Source organism: Phoenix dactylifera, chromosome 3 (assembly GCF_009389715.1).
Source record: "Phoenix dactylifera cultivar Barhee BC4 chromosome 3, palm_55x_up_171113_PBpolish2nd_filt_p, whole genome shotgun sequence".
Lineage (NCBI taxonomy): Eukaryota > Viridiplantae > Streptophyta > Magnoliopsida > Arecales > Arecaceae > Phoenix > Phoenix dactylifera.
The window spans coordinates 17,299,309-17,309,585 of record NC_052394.1 but is presented as its reverse complement, the minus strand read 5'-3'; the positions used below and the strand labels follow the sequence as shown (position 1 = coordinate 17,309,585).

Here is a 10,277-nt window from a genome sequence, read left to right as displayed (position 1 = left end):
AGCGGACAATATCTCGTGACAGGATGCAACTCTGAATGTTTCTATTGCTAAACTCATGGTGGCAAGGAAGGTGTTTTAGGTGGCCATGGATCAACTACAAGCTGAGAAGATTTGGATCAAAGGCGACTCCGTAGCTGGGGCGTATTGGTTGAACTCAAATCTCTACATACAGCCTCATCTACGAGCCTCCTTTGCGTTTGATTCGATAAAAAAAAAAAAATCAAACGGCCAAGATGCTGCCTACGAGTTGATAGATTCTTCGTAAGGGATACAATGACTAAAATACCCTCAATGATGAAAGCGACTCCAATCGCGGCCCAATGTGGCGAGGTTCCGCAGGGGCAATGCCGTAAAAGGCCATCCCAATTCTACAAGGGCGAGCAGGGAAGGAGGGCATGAAGGGTAGTTCTAAATACACCCCCCCTATTGCTCAGGACACCCCCCAAAAATTAAAAAAAAATTAAATACTCTCTACACCCCCCCATTTGCTAAGGACACCCCTAAAAAATTAAAAATTCCTAAATTACCCCCACCCTCCCCACCCCCCCACCCCCCGCCTCTGCCTCCTCCTCCTCCCCTCTCCTCATCCTCCTCCTCCCCCTCCCCCTCTTCCCGCCCACCTCTGCCTCCCCCTCATCCCTCTCCCCTCCTCCTCCGCTCGGCCTCTGCCTCCTCCTCCTCCCCCCTCCTCATCCTCCTCCTCCCCCTCCTCCTCTTCCCGCCCACCTCTGCCTCCCCCTCATCCCTCTCCCCTCCTCCTCCTCCCCCCTCCTCATCCTCCTCCTCCCCCTCCCCCTCTTCCCGCCCACCTCTGCCTCCCCCTCATCCCTCTCCCCTCCTCCTCCGCCTATTCACCCTCCTCCTCCTCCTCCCTCCTCCCTCCTCCCTCCTCCTACTCCTCCACCCCTCTACCTCCGCCTCCCATCCCCATCCCCTCTTACTCTGCATCCCCCTCCGCCTTCTCCCCCTTCTTTGCCTCCTCCTCCACCCCCTATTCCTCCCTGCTCCCATTCCTCCTCCTCCTCCTACCCCTCCTCCCCCTTCTCCTCCACCTCCCCCTCCTCCTCCTCCTCCACCTCCTCCTCCTCCAACTACCCCTCCTACCCCTCCCCCCTCCGCCGCCTCCTCCCCACCCTCCTACCCCTCCTCCCCTCCCCTCCGCCGAACAGAAGGATTCTGTTCGGTTGAGGGTTGCCGAACAGAAGCCTTCTGTTCGGCACCGTTCAGCCGAACAGAAGCCTTCTGTTCGGCGATCCAGTGCCGAACGAAGCACGAAACGGAGGAGGAAGGGGGTGTACTGAAAAAATTTCAAGGGCAATATGGTAATTACACTAAAGGTTAGTTTGGGTATTTTTTTTTTAATTTTTGGGGGGTGTCCTGAGCAATAGGGGGGGTGTATTTAGAACTACCCGGGCATGAACCAGGGCAGCGGGAATAACGAGAGCAGGACGAGATTTGGGGTTTTGAGCTCTCACTTCCGCCCCTCGCCCTTTCCCCCTCCTCCTCCTCGTTCTCGCATGGCCTCCTCGGAGAAGGACGCCGCTCTTGCCGCCGTTCCCTCCGATGCTCCCACCATGTGAGAGATGCTCCTCTCCTCACCCTTTCTCCCCCTCTCTCTTTTCCCCCTTTTCTTGATCCGGTTTTGGGTATTTGTGTCGATCGTTCGGTTTATTTGTTTATTCTTCTGTTTTGATCGGAGTGGTATAGATGGGGTGTTTTTTTTCTCTTTTGTTCTGATTGAATGTATAAAGTTTGGTTTTTGGATTGAGCGGAATGGACTGGAATTTGGGAGATTGAAATATTTGTAAAAAATTGAAATTTTTTGGAACATCTGAAGGTTATTTTGTTTTATTGGGGCCTATTGATGCTTCATTGGATTGAATTGTGTCAATTACGTGGTTGGATTGAGCGTAGATGACGTGAGTTTTGTTCAAAGATCGAATTAGGAAGTGAAAGGGCATAGTTCCTATTAATGCTTCATTGGATTGAATTGTGTCAATTACGTGGTTGGATTGAGCGTAGTTGACGTGAGTTTTGTTCAAAGATCGAATTAGGAAGTGAAAGGGCATAGTTTCTATTCGTGCCTTTAGTTTTTATGCGTAAATAAGAGTTTTTTTTTCTGAATTTTCTTATTGTTCCTTTATTTTCCATCCTTCTTATGGTGATTCAACCCGCGATGCATTTGATGCTACATAAGAAGCTAGTGCAATAGAAATTGTACTGGATTGCAGTTGGCGCCTGCAAGCATGTCTTGGTAGCAAACTAGCACGTGGTTTGGATCGAGGTTTTACTTGTACACGTACCCTTTGCCAGATTATTTTTTCTCTCCTTACCTTTTTTGTCATATGCGTCTTAGTATTTCTTCTGTTGCACATGTTTCCGTAGTTATTTATCTTCTCAATCTAGAGTATATTCCATGATTTTCTATTATGTGGTCATTTTATGCTGTATCTTGTTGATGGAAAAGCCAGTGTGCTTTTTAAGATCAGGCTAAACATTAATACCACTTCAGCTTTGTGCTTAAATATGATACTGATAGAAACAAGATTTTGATTGTGCTGAACTGTTTTTAATCATCAAATCCTGTTCTATGATGCAGCTTTGACAAAATTATAAAGAAGGAAATTCCTTCCACAGTGGTTTTTGAGGATGACAAGGTACTTTACAGTATTTGGAGTTATAAGTGCCACATTCTATAGGATTTCTCTTTTTTTTTGGAATGTTCAAGTGGTTTTTTTAGGATGACAAGGTACTTTACGGTATTTGGAGTTATAAGTGCCACATTCTGTAGGATTTTTTTTTGGGAATATTCAAGTTTCAAATTTTCCTAAACTAATAGAAATTTATTCATTATTTTTGTCATCTATCCTGAAATTAAATTGCTCGTGACAATATGACTCTTGAATCACCAGTGCACAAGTATGTCCATTTGCTTGTGCAGGTGGAGTGAAAAGGGTAGGGTGGTTAGTTGGAGAAAGGGATTGAAGAGAGAAAAGTAGTTTTGCTGTTCAAAGTGTACTAACTGAGCTCTTTCCAGTGTTTATCTAAGTTTCCTGATGGTTTTGATTCTAAACTTGCATGTCACATCAGCAACTGGTGAGTTGACTAAAATAATGATACGTAGTCTCGTCCATAGGAAACCAATGCGTTGCATCTTCTTTCTTTTCAATTATCTAAAGATTTCTAATTAATTTCACAATCTGTACTGTTATTTTATTTAGATCATGCTCCCTTTTAATTTACTGAGTTTCTAGGAATTTGATGGGCATTTATAGGGAGTTGGCTATTTATCTTGATTCAAAAGTTTGAAGTACTTAGTGTAGAGGTGTACCTTGTTATTTACTGGCATGGTAGGCACCACATTATGCCGCACATCCACTCATGGTTTGCTGATTTGAGATGCTATGGTGTGTAGTATGTACTGGTCGTACTGAAGTATGAGTGGTGCATATTGTGGTACGTCAAGTTTTCAAGCCTTGGTTTTTCAAATGATGTGGTTGATATATTAAGCATTTTATTTGCCACTTCTAATGAGTTTTCAAGCTTATACTTCATGGGATAATATATTTGGCAAAGCAATTTTGGTGCACAGGAGCCATTAGTCTCCAAATTCAGGGCCTTAACAATTGTGCATGCATTACTTTAAAACATGTAATAATGTTTCAATATCTCCAGGCTTGAAAAGTGTGGAATACGTGACATTTCTATATATACATACAATATAAGGATACATCCTTGTCAGGTTTGCGAATTAGTGAGCTCAGTTGGTTAAGATAAAAAGTTCTTTGAATTATTCCATGAGAACACTGAACATGCATTGTAGAACATGAGAATGTAAACATAGGCGGGAACTGGGAAGCCTTCTAATTGGCATTTCAATTGCAAGCTGACAGAGGAATCCATACAGCATAACTCATTGACTGTGACCTGCATCATCACCTGTGGCAGGTTATGGAAAATTCATTATGGAAACAATTTTTTCAAGAAAAAAGTTTGATTCATTTATGGGTATAAAAGGAAGAACTGACATGAAGCTGGCAAAGGCTTTATTCTTACAAGTTTTTTTCCTGTAAAAGAGCTTAATTCAGTGGATGGACCATGATAATTTTTTTTTAAAAAAAAAGTTTCATGAAATAGCTTTTAGGTTCTTGTATAACCTTTTAGATTTTTTCTTCCCTCTACCGAACAATGGATCTTGTCTATTATGGATTAAGCATCATGCTTTTCAAAGTTGATCATAAGATTGTTGGCCATAGTTATCTGTGGTGTGGGGGTGGGGGTGTTGGGGAGGCAGAGAGGTGGTTCTGGTATCGTATAAACATGGAACATGCATGTGGAAGTGAACTTTTTTGTGTCTTTTCCTTACTACTGAATCTTTTTTCAAGGAAAAAAAATGCGGATTTTTGGATGTTCACTTGCTTTTTCTTAACTTTTCACAATGCTTTGGATATCCATCTCTTAAATTTGCATGGTTTTGTAATATTGAAAAAGTATCTTTCAACTGTTCTGCAAATACACAGAAGGGTACTGTTTAGCTTCACTATGAAGTGAAAGATTCAGTGTGGTGGGCTGGATATCAAGAAATGTGCTAAAGGAGCATGATATGGGCTTCAGTCAGCCCCTGAACCGGTCTGCTAGCATAAATTGTCTATCATGAATCACAAAATCAATCCATATCTCACACCAAGAGGATTTTGTTGGATTTCTAGTAAATATATTCCTGAGTTGGTTGTAAATTTGTTTATCAGAAGAGTGACTTATTGCATTTAAAGAAGTTTAAATTAAGTGTATATCCATAGGCTCTCTAATGTTGCTTAGATATTCTTGTTCTCAACAAGTCATTGAAATTCTTACTTCTTAATTGATTGCTGTCATCATGAGTGTTCATTTCAACAGGTTCTTGCATTTAGAGATATATCTCCCCAAGCTCCCACGCATATCATAATCATCCCCAAAGTTAAAGATGGATTGTCTCAACTTTCAAAGGTACCTTTATATGATTCTACATTATGTGCTTCGATATATCAATGTTTCTCTTTCTTGAAACCAAGGGTCGTCGTCTTGGTACAGGATCTGGTACCAGTGCCACACTAGCACTATATCAATATGGGGTCTTTTTGGCATACTGAGTGTCGATACGCCACCTGTACTGGGTACCAGTACCAAATCAGGCAGTATGATGCCCGGTTCTGGCCGGTATGGCGAACCATGCATAAAACCTTTTTGATTGACAAGAAAAAGCACATTTTGTCAGCTTTTGTTTTGGGCATAAAGCATGCATAAGGATTGGAATAAGCCTTATGCCAGCAAACCACAACCTAGAAATATTTATGTACTCCATGGTGGAAGCTGTCATAAGCTATTTTGTGGCATAAAGGCATAATTGATCCATACATTTTTACTCTTTTTATGGACAAAAAAACTTCATCCAAAAGTTATTCCAAATATTTTAGCCAAGCAAAAATTTGAAATGTTCTTGGCATAGCAATTTCAATTTTTATTTTTCTTATTGCTGAACCAAATGTAGCCTTAATGATTAGAGCCATACAACAAAGTGACCACTTAGTTAGGACTAATAACTTTCTTTTTATTTGGTGAGAAGCAACACTTTACTAAAAGAATAGTTTACTTAATTTGCTTGAATGTGGTCAATTCACATTCAAATGAGGAGCTAGTTACTATAAATAAAATAAATGAGGATAGTCTCTATGGTTTTATTATCATTTCACTGGCCAGATTTGAGGCACAGACATATTTATGCATAGTAGCTCATATATTAGATGGCATCAATCCTGAATTTTGGTTTGGGTTGGACATGGGTCACTCTGTACTGTTTCAAGGTCCAGAAAATTTGACCCAAACTGATCTGACAACCCTACAAATTGACGACAAAGGTGATCTGAAGCTAACCTAGTAAAAGATTAGATTAGGAATGACAGCAGATCCAGGTGGGATTGGGTGGAATATGTGTAGGGTTAAAAAATCCTCAACCCATTGGATTTATAATCAGGTTGAGAAGTATAAATTCATGCACGGATCATTTATTTTATTTGGAGTAGTACCCAACCTGCCAAACATTTGTTGGTCTTGTTAGCCATACGCCTCAAAAAAATAAAACAAAATAGGGTCAGGGAAAAGGCACTTTGGGTTGGGTGCCTAAAATAATCAAGAGAGACATGTCTTGCACTCCTTTGTTCTCTTCATTTTTTTCTTTTAACGGCCGGTAGAACTAGACATTGACTAGCTTATGGCCCACTTCACTGTGACCACTACTCTTGGGACGCAGAACTAGATTTTAAAGGTTTTCCAACCTGTGGTGTTGATCTATTGGGTTGAACAACCAAATCTGTTTGTAATTAGGTAAGTCTTGGCTAACCAAATTGCACTCGATTGTTAAAAAACGCTCACCCAGATTTTTTTTCAGGCAGTTTGGTGCGTCCAGGTCAAATATGCCACCCCTAGATACCTAATCTACCTATTTCATCAGAGTCGGGGTTGCAGTTAGTTAGGGTTGGTGGGTGGATTTGGCTCGGGGATGAGCCAGAGGAGGGCAGTGGTGGTGATCATGGTTGCCCCAACTAGTAGGTCAGTTTCCAGCTGTTTGAAAGTGCTGGGCTGTGCCGCCATCATGGGCCAAGTTAGCAAGTTTTGGGACTTGGGCTGGTTGATGGCGACCAGTGCAATGCATGAGAGGTTGCACTCAATCAGCATGTGGTCCTCCAGGGAGGGCGCATCACTTTGATTGATGGCAGGCCATGGAGATCACATTGGAATGGTGAGGCATGGAGAAGTCTTTTATTTAATTTATGGGGGAAGTCAGGATGAGGGTGGGGCAGAGGTGGATGGAGGCTTTTACCATCAGAGGCCAGTGAGGGTAGAGAAAGAGAGAGGGGCAATGGACGTTTCCATATTATTCTATTTTTTATCCTTATGATCTGCTTATGGTTAATGATAACCTTCCAGCCCTGCTGGATAGTGAGCAGAAATTATGCATATGTCAATATATAATCATCTTAACAGCTCAAAGTTTTGTGTATATTAATGTCAAATGCTCAGTTACGAGGTACAGTAAATGAGGCCATCATGAGTTTTAAGTATTTTGATATATGATCACCATGATTATAGTTATAATAAACTGAACTTCCGAAATCCAAATCAAATTGTCATAGTTTATGGATGCTCTATTGCCATTGATTTCTAACTGAGACCAAGTTGTCTGAATTTAAAACATCAACAACTTCCAAATTAATCCTATTTGATCCTGCCACGCTTCCTTCAGAATCTTCACCATGAATGCCATTTAATTCCTCACCAGGCTGTCATAGACCTATCCTGCAAATATTTGAAACAATATTAAATAGTTTTCTAGGACTTCCTTGTTCTAATTGAGCCGCGGCAGTCCATTGTCTGATAAAATCACTGACTTTATCCGGGGCATTTTTATAACACTTTTTCCAATATATTTGTTTATCTAGCATTCTGTGTCCATGAACCTATCACACTGACTTTATACTTGTACCAGTAGAATTGCTGTCTATAGTATTAGTATATAATTCAAATTCATGATTTACTAATTTATTATGAATGGCAACACTGCTTTGATTCTTCTCTCCACATATGTTTTTCATAAGTAAATTCCTATATTGTGTCTTTCAAGAGAAAGAGAACACGAAATTGCTTAAAAAACAAACTGCTATGCATTAGGTGCAATTTGTCCATTTTCCTGGTAGTCAATGGCATTTCTTCCTATCTTTAACAGAGGAGCATTTCATTTTCTACAATTTATTGCTTGTTTTTGCAGGCAGAAGAGAGGCATATTGAGATACTTGGTTACCTTCTCTACGTAGCCAAACTTGTTGCAAAGCAGGAAGGGCTTGATGATGGCTTTAGAATTGTCATCAACGACGGGCCCAAAGGATGTGAGTCTCAACATGCTTTTAATTTAGATCCTGATTTGAGTTCTCTCATTCTCGTGTTGATCATTTTCGTTTTTTCTTTTTGTTTCCTCAGGCCAATCTGTCTACCATATTCATGTTCATCTTCTCGGGGGCCGACAGATGAACTGGCCTCCTGGCTGATCAGTGATTCTCAGTTCTCATAGTTTTCTAATAAAGTGAATCGATAAGTGCAGTAGTGTGGAACTGCTAGTGCCTGGGTTGTTTCTTTTTATGATCTTGAGATCCTGCACTGATGTTTGCTTGAAACTGTCTCTGCTTTTGAGGCCAAAACATTTATGTATCTCAGGATAATGCAGACTAAAGACTTGGAATCGAAATCAGATGAGGATGCACTTGTAGTTGGTATTGTCTGCACCGACATTGCTGAAGTGCTTTAATTATAATGTTCTTACTGTGATGAATGTGTCCAAATTTGAGCTGCAAAACAGTGACCTAGAGGAAATTAATGGTTAACCTCAAAGCATTTGAGACCTTGCAGCTCCTAGTTAAGTTCATGGTGGGATAATCACGCATAGGGACAAACAAAAGGTGGAAGAGGGGTCTCATATGCCTTCTAGCCTGTCTTGGGGGAGATGGACATTTCATTACCCACTTGCAATACCTAATTGGATCGAAGCAGTTATATGCTCCTCAAATTTTGATCGTACTGATGAATGCTGAACCATGTAGAAAGGTTTTCAAATGCTTACATAGAGCAATCTAAAATTGATTTTGATGCTTGAATTTTGCATTCAGATAACATAGTTAGCAATTACAAAAAAGTTATTTCAGATCATTGTACAATCGGTCTGAAATTGCTGTAGCCATATGTGACTACTTAGATAACAGAGGTTTTGTGAAGTAACAAAGGTGTAAAAGTGAAACGGATTTGCTGCACCAAAAATAGCAGGGAAGGATCATTCAAATCAAAATTCTCAGAGTCGTCAATCTTTAAGATATGTTGGTATTTGGTATTTCGGAAGCTAGTTGAATTATGACAGGTGAAGCAGACGTAGGGGAGTCAAAACGAATTTCTACTGAATGGATAAGCACATATGTTGTTATTCCTTCTTAAGGGACACAAAAGAATAATAGCAGAACGAAGACAACAATGATGCAATTAAACAAACAATGCTATGCCAACCAAAAAACGAAAAATGGGAAGCGGAGGTTGGAAGGGAGGCACGGCAGCTAAACGACCGCCTGTAAAAAAATCAGCCAAGGTTATCCAGAAGTGTCTGGCTTTCTGTTGTTCTTCACTAATCAAGATTACTTTATAAAAGAAACATTTCTTTCTATAATAAATTGAATAAATTAATTTAAGTGCGTGCATATGCAAGCACTGGTAGAATAGTTGGAGACTCTCTTTCCTAAGAAAAAAGATCCAGATATTCGGTTCAACAAGACGACATTCTCCATTCCATGATGTCAAAATGCTTCAGACAAACGGCATCATCTCAAACAAACCATCCATCAATTTCACAAACAGATTCTAAGTAAGTCGCCTATATTCTTAATAAAGATGTCGCCATTTTCGTAAGCCTATCAAAGATTCAATAATTATAATATCTCAAAAACACCATAGAAACTTGCAGATCCAAGCAACCATCTTTGTCGTAGATTGGCGTCGCAATGGTTGAGGGAGTTGCTCCGGATATATGGGTGATTTTTGTCTTAACACCAACACAGTTGAAGTACAAGAATAATATTACCTACACTACAGAAAGGCTATGAAGTAAATAAAATCATGTAAGGGTGGTGTGATGTAATTTGCTGTTTTCTGTTCATTATTTTGGGCACTCATAGGCTTAAAACATACTCCAACAGGTTACAGTTTGGTCAGTCATGCTAATTGCAGTTAATATTGATTCTGTGACATTTTAATCAAACTATGTGTTCAAGAAAAATACATGATGATATGAAACATATGAAAGATATGTTTGTGTTGCCGCCAGCATTACTTTAGAGGACACCGAGATACATGAGGAAAGAATTGCCACCCTTTTGCTGCTTTATTTCGTTATTCAACTAATAGAAATGCTATCTCATTGGGCATCTGTACAGGAGAACCATCACCTTTATAGATTATAACACCACTGCTTCCTCGGTTCCTGGTGTTGAGTTGCAAGCTATATGGGCGGGGTCTTCGATTTGCGCGACACGTCCTGCAGGCCAGCTTTATCATTTTGGAGAACAACTCCGCTACAATGATAGGTTGGATACAGGAAGCCCGAGTGGGTGGGTGGGGGGGGGGGGGGGGGGGGGCACCACTCTCTGATTCGAGATAGTTAAGAAGACCAATGAAGCCGCAGATTGGGCGGCTGCTTATGTAGCTAACCA

At 40.6% G+C, this 10,277-nt stretch overlaps 1 protein-coding gene across 2 annotated transcripts; it reads left to right on the top strand.

Moving 5' to 3' along the window:
• Positions 1-372: 372 nt before the first annotated feature.
• Positions 373-8,351, top strand: LOC103709060 (14 kDa zinc-binding protein). 2 transcript variants are annotated; one of them, XM_039124815.1, is made up of 5 exons: positions 373-391; positions 1,412-1,576; positions 2,600-2,657; positions 7,802-7,919; positions 8,011-8,351. In XM_039124815.1, exons 2-5 carry the CDS (start codon positions 1,416-1,418, stop codon positions 8,076-8,078), a joined length of 405 nt encoding a protein of 134 aa, XP_038980743.1. In that variant the 5' UTR covers positions 373-391; positions 1,412-1,415; the 3' UTR covers positions 8,079-8,351. The 2 variants fall into 2 exon arrangements, with proteins under 2 accessions (XP_038980743.1, XP_038980742.1); XM_039124814.1 differs by lacking the exon at positions 373-391 and adding an exon at positions 4,897-4,986.
• The last annotated feature ends 1,926 nt before the right edge of the window (positions 8,352-10,277 follow it).

Excerpts from the sequence above, each read along its gene's own strand:
- LOC103709060 (XM_039124814.1), top strand. The coding sequence starts at position 1,416 with ATGAACCAGGGCAGCGGGAATAACGAGAGCAGGACGAGATTTGGGGTT. Across the intron at positions 1,577-2,599 it reads CCCTCCGATGCTCCCACCAT|CTTTGACAAAATTATAAAGA; the intron begins GTGAGAGATGCT and ends TCTATGATGCAG. Across the intron at positions 4,987-7,801 it reads GATTGTCTCAACTTTCAAAG|GCAGAAGAGAGGCATATTGA; the intron begins GTACCTTTATAT and ends TTGTTTTTGCAG.